At 37.4% G+C, this 13,271-nt stretch overlaps 1 protein-coding gene across 1 annotated transcript in view; it reads right to left on the bottom strand.

The window, feature by feature from the left end:
• Positions 1-3,265: 3,265 nt before the first annotated feature.
• The window catches only part of LOC106953929 (HHIP-like protein 1), a 24,453-nt gene continuing 14,447 nt past the window's right edge, over positions 3,266-13,271 (bottom strand). The window contains exons 10-16 of the mRNA XM_015043067.1: positions 12,402-12,476; positions 12,156-12,282; positions 11,591-11,736; positions 10,995-11,076; positions 10,279-10,361; positions 9,268-9,549; positions 3,266-5,321 (exon numbers count right to left, since the gene is read on the bottom strand). Of these exons, the coding sequence (XP_014898553.1) occupies positions 4,612-5,321; positions 9,268-9,549; positions 10,279-10,361; positions 10,995-11,076; positions 11,591-11,736; positions 12,156-12,282; positions 12,402-12,476 (1,505 nt within the window). The 3' untranslated portion in view covers positions 3,266-4,611. The remainder of the gene's footprint in view (positions 5,322-9,267; positions 9,550-10,278; positions 10,362-10,994; positions 11,077-11,590; positions 11,737-12,155; positions 12,283-12,401; positions 12,477-13,271) is intronic.

The following is a 13,271-nucleotide window of genomic DNA, read 5'->3' as shown; positions in this document are numbered from 1 at the left end:
ATATATATATATATATATATACACACACACACACACAGAGGGCTATTTTCGCTTACATGCAGAGCACAGGTGTAGTTCTTTTTTCTTGCTCTTCAAATTGGGGTCAGCAGCTAACCTCCACATGAGCTTGTGGCTCGCTCTTGTGTTGATTTCTTGAATTGCAGGAAAGTCTTCAGATTAAATGTGCTGGTGTGATGTGCTGCAGAACATTGTATAAGCCCAGCCTGCAGCTGCTTATAACCTTTCAGTGACACGTTAAAATAGTCGTAACTCAAAGCTAAACCAATCATTTCTGCTGCTTGTGCTTGCAAAATATTCCAAACACATTTGAACGGTTTTGTAAACTGATCAGCAAGAGTTAGTGTTTTTTTTCTGAATTTGTTTCCTATCTGAAATATGTAAAACTTTACTTTTCTAAAACCTTAAAAATTCCAACATTAATTGTTAATTATTTTATTAGATGTATTACGTGAATGGCATGATGCTTCAATGTATTCAGCGTAATTAATCGTCTTCCCTTTGGATGTAGCTGCTGGAAAATAATAGCTTCAAAGCTTGGGACGTTAAAAAAATAAAAGGAAGGTCATCAGTGCCGTTGTTCCCAGTGGGCTTAACCTGAGGTTGGCGTTTTATCTCAAGACGTTAGAGAACTGTGGACCAGCTCTGGATCAATAAATTCACTATTATAGCTTTATTGATCTATTTTATCCTCTCAGTTTCTCACTTAGATTTGCCTTTGAAATAACCAGTCAGCCTATCCATTATGGCGCCCCAGGCTGATTTCAGATTTCCCCACCACCAAACCACTAAAAGACAACATCTGCATTACAGACCTTAAATATTTAAACATGTGAATAGACATTTGGAGCTTCTGCATGTCCTGTAGACAAATTGAATAAATTTTAAAGTTTGCCATCAATATTTCATGTGTAGCTCTACCTTAGCGATTAAGACAGCTTTTCATAATGATTCATTGTTGGACTATAATATCTGGTGACATTGCACCTAAATGGAGAATCAGGATCTGTATGTTAACTATTCACTTTACTTTTTGTCGTTGCGAACGCACAGAAAGGTTTGAACTTTTTTTCAGTTTACTTTTGGTGCAATTATGTTATTTTCTAGCATTCATGTTTGGACAAATTATAAAGATTTTCTGGATAAACGGGCCAACTCGAGTTTTGCATGTTATGATGTGAATATTGTGATAGAGTTTTGTGAATATTTGATAGAAACACACCCAAAATGCGTGTATTTTTTTCTGTCTTCATATATTTTTTTTTTGTATTTTCAAGACAGCCTTTTGCGAGAATAAATAGTGGATGTTAAACTATAAAAGACATATTTGTACTAATTTGTCTTGCATTGTCTCCTGGAGCAGATGGCGTCCTAGGCACCCTCATAAAAGACTTGCATGCAAAGATCCTTTTCTGTGCAGATAAGAAGACATGCTTATAAGACACGAAAGGCAGTATTGAGCTTAAGGGATGCAACTGAATGAAGCTCCTCTGTTGTTAAAGGCTGTGATCAACTACGCAGCACGGAAAATCCATCTTGAGACCATAGATAAAAGTACGCTCAGTAGCTTTGCTTGGATAAACCAGAGCACAAAATGTTACCCCTGAAGCTTTTATCAGCACAAACCAGCAAGCAGATGGGACAAGAAAGCCAACAGCAAGCGTTTGAATTCAGGAATTAATGAAAAACATATTAAAGTATCAGAAAAAAGCAACAATTCCTTTCAACACTTTATCCTAAGGTATCCCTATATTATGTCATATTGCGTTGTATTTTACTTTTGCATGTTTAGCACATAGCATATTAGTGTTGACCTCAGAAAGACTTTATCATTAGTGCTTTTGAAGATGAATATTGTTGATGAAGGACATTTTATGCAAGAAGGTAGCAGCACCTCCAGTAATTAACCTTAGTGTGTATTTGCCCTGATGCTTATATCATATAAACCCTTGAAAGTGAGCCTTCAGTCATTTTTTTTTAATTCACTAAAAAAGAAAACACAAACACTTTTTATTTTCTTATAAGATAAATGTAGGTAATTTTAACATCAAATCCTTTATTATTATTTTAAACATTGACCGGAATAAACTGCCTCCTTGAGGCCAAAATGCATTTTGTTTTGATACGTCTGTATATTTATGGAGTGCTTTACAGAAAACCTGAACCAAATGAAGCCAAATGATGTTGCATTAAAAATATGTGCACTGAGAATGAAATGAATATTTCACTTGACCTTCCTTAGGCAGCACATGAAAAGATAACGGTGCGTGCTAAACAGACAATAATATCGCTTTCCATCTCACTGACCTGAGACCCATTTTGAACTGCATTTTATGCTGAAACACTACAATGCGACTGTCTCGTAGTTTGGAATACTATTTAAAAAACATTGAACATTAAAATAAAGAGCTATAAAAAGGCAATTAAACCTCTACAAACGCCTCTTACGAGAAGCCCCATCTTGAAAGAATGTGTGGTTGTCCTTTGGCCATAACATGACTGAATTGATGATTGGAGCTGTCATCAGCCACACTGATACTTCACATATTATTATTATTAATATTAATAATAATTAATAAGTGTTACTCTAAGTAACACTTCCTGTCGAGAGCGATGGAAAGTTGATGCAGACCAATAACGTTAGAACTGAGATTGAGTCACGACGACTGCATTACAAGAAAAGCAGCTTCTTTGTTTCCATGTTTGTTTTCCTCTCAAGAACACATTTTGTATGAAATAAAGGAGAACGAGAAAATAAGAATTTGCTATAAGTTTATTCGTAGGCGTGCGGTGGCATCTGCATCTACTGATACTTGAGGTGAAGACCTGCATCTTTTATTGCAGGAGCATAAACTTCTGTCCTGATTTAATTTTACTATATTTACTCAGTGTGGAAGACAAAACCGCATATTCATAAAGGATGTGTGATTTTCTGCTAATCAAATTTTAATCCAAGTAAAGTAGAATAGAATTGCTTAAATTGCTTAAAGGTTCCTGTTTAAAGCAGCATTTCTGTTTTGAAATAGAAATGTTTCAGTCACATTTATTTATTTAATCCGAAATGTTAGACAATCCACCAGTGATTCTGTGACCAAAATAAATGTGACCTTGAGATTGATTTTTGTTTTCTTACTTTTCAGTGTGAGACTATGCGGCTAAAAAAAAGATTTTTTTTTCTTTTCACCAGGAGTTGAAATAATATTGTGGATGCTGTAATCAAATGTTATTCCACTCACTGTACAAAGGATTCAGTGTTTCAGAAAATTTATTATAACAATTTACAACTTGAGTGTACAAAATATTCTGAAACTGTAAAATGTAAAAATACATATTTTGCAAAGACTTGGTTTTTAATAATTAAAAAATGTATTTATGTCTCATTTTCAGTTTGAAATACTGGTTTGGTTGGTTTCTTCATTAATTAAAGAGTTTATCAAAATGGCATCAGATTCTGTACCAGTGAATATAATTTTGTCGTTGCTTTGATAAACGTTACCTTAGTTAACAGCAGATTGATGGAGCAAAATTACATTTATTCCATGACTTTGAGGAGGGTAGTAGAAAACTTAAATATGACAAACGGTGGTAATTAGAAAAAATAAATGTGCATGTAAACAAACATGAAAAAAAAATAGAAATCATAAATTCTCAAAAACGGGAAAATGTAACATTTTATCACTGCTGTGTTTTCATATTGATGTGTTTGTTTTGTTCTGCTGAAAAAAGCAATCAGCAGAAAACTATTTAGACAGAAAGACAACTTGCCAAGTTTCTGGATCCCAGATTTACATATGTTTTCTATAGTGGGTTAGACATTTTTTAACAACACAGACACATCTCACTTTGAAATCACGTGCGTCCTTATTTGAAAGTAGTTTCTGGTGTTGATTAAAATCATGAAGTACATTTCCCCCTGAGGCACGTTGGTCCACTGCCACTTTACAGAACATATTTTCTTCACCTTGCTGCTGCTCTAAGGCAGTGTTTCTCAATTCCAGTCCTCAGGAATATTTTAGATGTGTCTCTGTTCCAGAAAACGTGATTCAAATGATTGCATGCCCTCTTCTGCAGTCGTCAAGCGCTGCAGAGGCCACTTAATCTTTCTGCCAGGTGCGTGGCAGAAGGGAAACACCTAAAACAGCCAAGGCAGGGGGGGCGTGAGGACCGGAGTTGAGAAACATTGATGTAAGGCAAGCGATCTCAAACTCCAGTCCTCAAAGGCTGGTGTCTGGCAATTTTAGATATCTCTTTGCTTACGCACACCTGGTTACAATGTTGTGTCATTAGAAGAGCTCTGCAGAGACGGACTGCGATGCTAGTGATCCAGTTTGGCCTTTTAATTCAAGTGTGTAGGACAATGAACACATCTAAAAGTTGCAGGATGCCAGCTCTCACAAACTCCAGTTTAAATCCACTGCTTTAAGGTAACTGGTAAAACTGAGCGAAACCAGACGATACAGAAAACAAAACTCGCCTACTGGGAAACCCGATCAAGCATACCAGGTCATTTCTAGTTTTCAGAAAAAGAAACAACACATCACTTTTCAGAAAATCGAGAGTAAAACTTTAGGTGTGGCAGCCTCTTCTTCTTCTTTATGTCTGGTAACCGCAGATCACCCCCACATCCTCCTCATGAGAACAGTTGTGTTTCCCCACCTTTGACCTCTTGCATTCCAGCAGGGATCTTTCCTCACCCTCACACTGCACATCATCCAGCAGGATCCTGACCCTGCTGCTGGCCTCACCCAGCGCAGCCCTCTTCATCACCGTCAGCGCAGTTGTGAAGCCGAGCTGCCGACATACGACCGTACCTGCCTTCCTCGTGAACAGGTCGTCGCACACCGTCCCCCACTCTCCTCTGATGAAGATCTCCACCCTGCCTCGATCTGGCATGCCGTCTGCGCTCACAAGCCGCACAGAGCCAGAAGGAAGCCTTCTTCCTCCTTTTCCTCGCTTGTTACCACGTCCTCGACCTTTTGGCCTTTTGTTGACTTGGTTGGTCTCTCCAGCACTTTGTGACTTCGCTCCAGGCCACAGTTTTTCATTCCGAACTTTAGGTAACGTGGTGCTGCTGACCGGTGTTTCCGGGGGCTTGTTGGCTGTCTGGCTTGTATAAGGTGCCCATGTTGTTGTCAGAGACTGAAATGTAGTAGGAGAAGGGGATTGTGGTGGGTTTAAAGGTGGGGAGGTGGCCCTAGCAGGGTGTGTAGGTGGTCCCCAATATCTTTTTGGTGAAGTTGTGCTGCAGATTGAGGTTTGAGAAATCCTAGAGCGGACTGGAGTCATGATGGTTGCACGATAACCTGAGGGAGAGACAGAATCACCCTCTTTATTTAAATATAATTTAATATTGAGCTAAAGCTGACAGACATTAACTTTTTTTAAAAAATCTTAACCATTGATGCAAAGCCACTCATAAAGGCAACACACATTGGGGGCAAAAGGCAAAATATTCCCCTTTTATTTTCCATTAAATAAACACCAGTAGGGTCAGGTTGGTGCCAGCACTCGTCCTTTCCAAAGTGGAAGAGCTTCTGATCCATCCTCAGCGGAAGTCCAGACATATTCTAATGCTTTATCTAAATCTGACCAATGAAAATTTTGAAGAAATTAGCTCTAAAGTGGTAAGGAATATGAACAGAGTTCTCTCTTGCCAGGACATTTAATACTTCACAAGAACTCATCATGGAGAAGTCCCACTTCAAATTTTGGACTCAGAATTCCTAACACAATTATTACTGGGCAGCCCACAAGAGAAAACTTCTGCCCAGATAATGTGTGAAGAACAAGTTGCAGGAACTTCCAAAACTGGACTGCAGGAACATTCCTGGAGTCCCGGAAAAAGACAAAAATTGTACAGATGTCCAGCCCCGGTACAACACACATGGATCAAATGATGGGGTCATGATCAGATCCCTGGAGAACATTGACATGATGAAGAAGTACAAACTACCACCAGGGAAAGAACTAAGAGATGCAGGATGCCAAATGTTGAGGACAGACTTTGGACACCCCTGCTGTAGGCCTTTCAGCCTAATGCATCCACTCTGTTAAAGGTGCCAACCGATGTGTATCATTTAACATGATGCACGGCTGCACACCCAATATGAGTTCCCCTTTAGTCGTGAGCAATGTTGTTAGTAAGCGTTAGCTAGAGTGTGTGGCGGCAGCATCCTGTTATCTATCTGCTGATAGAAATCTTTGGTTTAAAATGCAACTACTTCTGGATAAAAACCTTATATCAAATCACTTGACATTGACCAGTGCACATGATGAATAAGTAAGATATTATGTTACTTGATTTGATTTTAAACACCAGGTTAGAAATCCTTTAGTTTGGGAGATTTACAAGAAAATGCTCTGGCTTCCTCCCACAGTCCAAAAACAAGACCGTTAGGTTGATTGGTCTCTCTAAAATTCTCCTTAGGTGTGTGTGATTGGTTCTTTGTCCTGTCTGTCTCTGTGTTGCCCTGCGACGGACTTGTGACCCGTCCAGAGTGACCCCCGCCTCTCGCCTGCTGACCACCGGAGACAGGCACCAGTGCCACTCACAGCCCCACTAGGGATAAGCAAGTAAGACAATGGATGGATATTTAATGGCAATCTAAAATGGTTCTTCAAAGGTTGTCCTTTCCCTTAGCTTTTTAAAAAATGGTCCTAATGAAACATTGTAAAGCAGCTAAATCAGTCTTTTTGCTTTAAATCAAGAGCTGCAGAGATTAACGGAACATTTAGCTCAGCAGAAGCTTGTTAAAGCATTACAGCAACACGACTGTGCAAATAAGTCAAGAGAAAAAGTAATGTTTGAGTTATTATTTTTCCATGATAGTTTTTGTGACAGTCATCCAAGTATATCAATGACTGCATGTTCTTATTAGGATCATGAAAATGTTGTGTGATATGTTTGAATATGAAGTTGGTAATTGAATAATTTTTAAGTAGCAGTGATTTTTATCAACAATGCCGTGAGAAAGTATTCACCACTTCACAAACATCTATTTTTACTTTTTTGACACATTTGAATAATCAAGCAAATTTTAGCAATAGATACAAAAGATCCCGACTAAATATTCAAGAGATATTGTCGCTTAACTTTTCGATTGGTTGACCACCTTTGTTGTTGACAACTGCATCAATGGGTGTTTTACATCTTTGTGAGAGATTTTTTTTGCCCACTTTGCCTCACTGAATTGCTTCAATTCAACCACAACGGAGGGCATTTGAGCATGAAAATGCCGACTGTTCCCCGTTAAACCAAATTGCAATATTTCTGAGAGTGATGTTATTGTGAGGAGCCACAAACAGAAAACATTGACACAGACACACAAGGAGGATTGTCCGAGCTGAAGCTGAAGAAGAAACATTTATTCAAAATAAATTAGCCCCAGTACTTGATTTAAATTAGTGCAAATATCTGACATAAATAAGAATTTGTCCTGCAACAAAAACTTTTGTACCAGCCAAAGAGAAGCATGTTAGCAGGTTCTAAGCAGGAATTGATGGCCACTTAACTTTCCTCTCTACTTGAGTCTTTGTGCAAATGTTTCAAGTTGGCATTTGAGCACCTATTAATATTAAAACAAAACCAAAGAACAACACAATCTTAAACATTTGAGACTTCTGTGATTATTTTAAATAACTTACCTTAATGTAATTTACTTTATTGCCATTTAAATGTATAAATAATAGAGAAATTGTTTAACCTCGCAAAAAAGGTAAACTTTGAAAAGCTGCATCGAAGAGTATATTATATATAAAAAAATTATAGTAGTAAAATGAAGCTATTTCCAGCCATGATAATAATTTAATTTTGAATGTCCGTAAAATAAAACAAAATTAAATGCTCAGCACAATTTTAAATTCACTTTTTATACCAAAACGCCCCCATAGAGTAACTTAATTTGTACATGTGAATCATTTTTATGGAGACATTTCTGGTTATATTCAGTATCATGAGGGCAAAGTGGAGAATAACTATATGAAAACAGGTTCAGACATAAATGGCAAATGCCAAGTCTTCAGAAGGTGTTTCTACAGATGGAGGATTTGCCTGATTTCACATTCCTGGATCTTAGCACCTTCTTAATTCCTAAAATTTCACGACATCCAGGAGAGATACACCAACATCATATCCTTTGAGACATAGAGTGACCTGACAAACTGTTAACTTTATTGTTCCTAAGCCAACCATTAACTTCTCTAAAGGTGTGCATCAGAAATCCCAAGAACCCCACAGGTGGATTTGAAGGTGGATCAAACAGTTTTTCTTCAATGCTCTTTGTTTTTGTGCATGAAATTTAACAATTGTTTGAACAGTTTGGACAGAGAAAATACTTGCAAACCCATCAGCAAAAGTGATTTTTTAATTTTTTTTTTTTTTTTATCAAAGAATGTACCTGGACATCAAAAATTCTAGAGTAATTTTTGCTTTAGATTGTGTTGTATCAATTATCACTTTGAACTGAGCTTTTAAAGTTAAAATTAAAGGTTTCCCATTGACAATTTGTACAGCTTGATAGCTGACCGTGAGAAAAGAGTTCAAGATTTTTTTTTTTTTTTTGCCGTATTTCTTACTTTTATCAAGAACCACAGAAGAAGCACCAAAGAGCATTTTGCCTGTCTCAGGAAAACTAAAATGGTGTTCTGAAACACAAGATCCGCTATAGGATCCATTCTCCTTTCCACATCTCAAAATTATCTGTTATCTATTGCATATTCAAAAAGCCCTACAGAAAGTAAAAATCACCCTGCAAAATCTAAATCTTGTCAAAATGCTCACTAAGACACAGACATATTCTTAGACTCTGATACTAAATAATAAAGCAATTCTTATTAGATAAAACCCTATCAAACAAAAAAAAAAGAAAAAAAAAAGCCAATATATTTGATCTTTCAGAACCCTGAAGCTGAAAAACCAAGAGCGCAGTGTTGTCTAACACAGCAACCGTCTCCTCTATCAGGTCATTATTCAACAAGATGCCAAGCACATCACAGTCTGGGTGCTGACTGAAAGGAATCCTTTGTAAAGTCGCCTTCAGAGTCACAATTCACTCAGTCATTGAACTTCTATAGCATAAAGCAAGAACATAGTGCAGCGCAGAAAAGCTCCAGTGTTAATACGAGCTCCCTGTCCTCGCACCTCGGTGTGAAATACTCTGTGTGTGGGTTTAGAAGATGTGTTAACAGCTGAGCCAGAATGTGAATAGGCAGTGGAGCTAGGATGATAAGCAGGTGCACCAGCAGGCCTACCAGTGGACGGCGTTGTGACAGGGATTGTTGCGCCCCTCTGGACAGCAGTCGGTTTTACTGTTGTGGTCAACGTAGTCTTTATCGGTGCAGACTGCGTCGTCTTTCTTTCTGCTGCTGCTGTTGGCTGCGGTCGAGCTATTTTCCCTTTTGTTTGTCTTGTTGGCATCGGAGGTTTTCTTATGATTATTGGTCTTCGTATTGTCTGTTTCTTCGTAGTTGTGGATTTCGGAGTGGTCGTGGTGGGAAGAGGTGTTGTGGTTGGTTTCTTGTTGACTACGAACTCTGAAAACGGAGACAAAACAGCTTTTTTAACGATACAAATCTGGACTTTCACAATTTATGTCAGGTATTTTTTTCTGTCTTCAAACTATAAGCATATTAGTGACAACTTGAATTATAGCAAATTACTCACAGAATATGTGCAAATATCTTCCTGTGAAACATGCAAACTTTTCAAAGTCAATCCAGACTGATCCAATTTTGGATCAGTCTGGTCCTTAGCTTAGTTTGGTTCTGACTGGTGTATAAAAAGCCTGATCCATCCTCCAAAAGCCTCCACTTAGAGTCCTTCAATTGCACCATTAGGTTAAAATAGGTTAGGAAGTTAAATTTATTGTTTTGTTTCTCTGTGCTGTCCTGACCCCCTGCTCAACCTCGCTACGTAACCCTCCCACGGTCTTAAAAGATGAGGTCATTTGGACCCCACAAGCTTTTAGCTTTTTGTGCAGTCCAGTGGGGTTGCACTAGCCCCACGTGTGCTTCTACAAGGTTTTTTTGTGTGTGGTTTCGGGAACTGACAGGCTGAGACAACCCCTCATCCTCCCCGCTGTTCGACTGTGACATTTGTCGTGCTCCTTCTGAGTTTTTTCTTTAACCTCTTCGAGGGAGGGTTAAAGAAGCAAACACAGTTTTAGAGAAGTGTGGACTAACTAGCTTTTGTCATATTCTGAGTGTGGAGCTAAACGTGCTTCAGGCTAACTGAAATGTAAAAGTATCCCCTCCATTACATACCCTCTCTGGGGTAGAAATGGATGAGTTTTCCTTTTATCTTCACAGGCCGAGGCTTGATGCTGCATTTTCCAGGTGGTGCTCGTCTGCATAGTCAAAAGAATAAGAAAACATGAAGTAGAGCAGAGAAGACAATTTAAATTTGATATTTTCAAACAAACCACAGTCATTGCGTGGCATCTATATGTTTTTTGACCATGGCTGCATCGCAAATGAATCAGTTCTACAGCTAAATGACCAGAGGAGATAAATTAGCAGTTGCAAATGTTTCTGCAGACAAATCTATTAGCGTAGAAACAGCCTAACATTGCCAAGATGTTAGGTTAACTTCACACTATAACGGACCTATAAATGTAGACGTTCCTTCTGTTTTGTTGTTGTTGTTGTTGTTGTTGTTTAGTTTTTTTGCATTTTTGACTAAAGCATTGTTTCCTGCTAAAAGTCATAAATTAAGACATGTACTTCAGAACAATTTTACAATGACTAAGAATCCAATTAACCATAAAAATAACAGAACTTGCTGTATGTTCTGGGTTACAAACTTTTTTAAGGGCTCATGTAGAACTTAAAAAATTATTTCATATGGTATATTGAGGAAAATATAACAGCCCGTGTCTTTCTTATTACTTTTGCATTGTAATACATTTACTGTACTTGATGAAGTTTTTTTAAAAAGAACATTAAATAAAGGACTTATGAGAGTTATTCTGTCTTGCTACCTGGAAGGATCCACTATTTTATAGATGACTCCAGATCTGGCTGTGGCACTTGGGACTCCTGTGGATAAGAAGTACAGCTCTCCTGGAAAATGTACAGAGGAAAGGAGGAAAGATGAAAAGAACCAGATGGAAAACAGCAAGAGAACAGGATCGGAAGAAAAACAAAGAAATCATATACTTTAAGGGTAGACAAAAGAAAGCCCAATATCATAAAGGTAATAACATTATTGCTGAAGTGACATATAAATAATATAATTTCCAAAAATATCTGTTTGAAAATGCATTCATAGACTGCTACGCCTTTAAATCTCCCACTTTCAAGAGCTTCGTAAAAAAGAAAATGGAAAAAAGTAGCAGCGTGTGCAACATTTTACCTCATTAATCAGCAGCTGATAATTCAAAACAGACTTTACAATAAACCTCTCCTTACTCATCAGAAACAAGGCACAGTATGTTCTATCCTATGTGTGGGTTCGAGGACCATTTTTTCCTTGAAAATAAATGGACTTTTTCGATTCACAAATGAATAACAATAATTAAAATAATAATTACCAGAGAACCCGGAAACAATGAATATTCGCACACAAAATCATTACCTGCTTCGTCTTCAGCAAAGGAGATTATGTATCTATAGTAGCTGTTGATGAGTTTGGGAAATTTGCAGGTCTGGTCTCTTCCCATGCAGATCTCATTATACTGCCATTCACCTGTAGCCTCGTTCTCCTTCAAAGACATTAGACGCCTAAACACAAAGGGAGACATTTAAATACGGTCAGAAGGTAGAATAGTTTCCAAGACTGTCAACAGAGTCCAGCAAAATCTACATCAAATACAGCCGAGTAATGAAAACTGTCTTTTTCTCATTATTGTATGTGGATGCAAGAGAAATATTCACATGAATACTTGACAAGAAATAAATATTCCTATAAATGAAGAAATCAATATTAGCTCTAGAAAGGTGCTCCCTATAAAATGTATTTGTTCAGAAATGTATTTCTTACATTTTAACAACACAACAGTCATAATCGTTGCTATAGTTTTAACATGACACTTTTCTTTGTTCGGCATGTTCAGTGTTGTCTGAATGTGTCCAGATAGAGTAAAAACATCAATAAAGTTTTTACAGCTTTGAAAATGTTAATAAATTAATTCAACATCTACCCGCTCATGAAATCTCCAAAGATGTAAAGTCCATTCAGGTTGGGCATCTCGCAACCTCTATAGACGTATCCGCCTGTCACTGATTTTCCCAGTTTATGGGGGTAGTCAAAGATTGGCAAAATATCATCTGCAAAATGAGAGATACAGATCAAATGCATACCACATTACACATTTTTTTTCTTTTTTACATTTTACTCTTCAGATTTTGCTTTTCTATTGTCCTTTGAACAACACAGAGTAACTCACCCAGGGATGAGTTCTGGCAGAGCTTGCGGTCATAACAGCTGAAGCCTTCTTTGGCCCTCCATCCATAGTTTCCTCCTTCAAATAAAAGGGTTCTCAGAGTCTCAGAGATTTACAGGCAAATCAGTTTTCTTTCCAAATATGAACAAGTCAGATCATCGCAAATATTTAGGAACAGAAAAGTCCTTTTAAGGTTTTTAAGCAAAAAATGTTGTTCAAAACACAGAAGCAAAAACTATCCCCTTCAATCCATAGTGTACAATGTGTAAATGTGGTTGAAATGTGAAAAGATGTAAACATAAAGATGGGTATTGTTTTTAAAAACACTAATCTCTGTCTGCACTTTGGCTAGGAAGGACAAAGATATGCTAATCTAAACATAGGTTTTAACTTGTTTTTAGTTTGGTCTTGCATCGTAGAGGCCTCTGGGCTCAACAATGACACATCTGCCTATTCAGGTTCACAGTAGATTTTGGGACTATTTTCCTCTTTATATTTATTCATATTTCAACCTGCTTTGTAACTGATATTTTAATCTTTCTTTGCTTTTCTTTTGTTCATCCAGGCTTTGCAGACTGTCAGTGCACTCTGTTCTGTTTGCATGAAACACTAAAGCTTTAAAATGCAGCTCATGTATTTTCTCAGTCCATTATTTTTCTTTTTTTACTCCGTTAATAAATTAACATTTTGCTTATTCATCCATCTTAAATAAGCTAGTTATTCAATTAGCACAGAATTTTGTAGAAAATCTAAATAAATAGTCTATTTTGATCAGAAGAGAATAAAGCCAGGATGCAGATGTCATTAAGGCAAATTTCTCATATACTGAAATCATGACATTATTATGGCTTAACTGAAGTTTCTTGTGTTCAT

Source organism: Poecilia latipinna, unplaced genomic scaffold, assembly GCF_001443285.1.
Source record: "Poecilia latipinna isolate Pla-1442-1.1 unplaced genomic scaffold, P_latipinna-1.0 Scaffold614, whole genome shotgun sequence".
In the NCBI taxonomy this organism is placed as follows: domain Eukaryota; kingdom Metazoa; phylum Chordata; class Actinopteri; order Cyprinodontiformes; family Poeciliidae; genus Poecilia; species Poecilia latipinna.
This window is presented reverse-complemented; position numbering and strand designations above follow the sequence as displayed.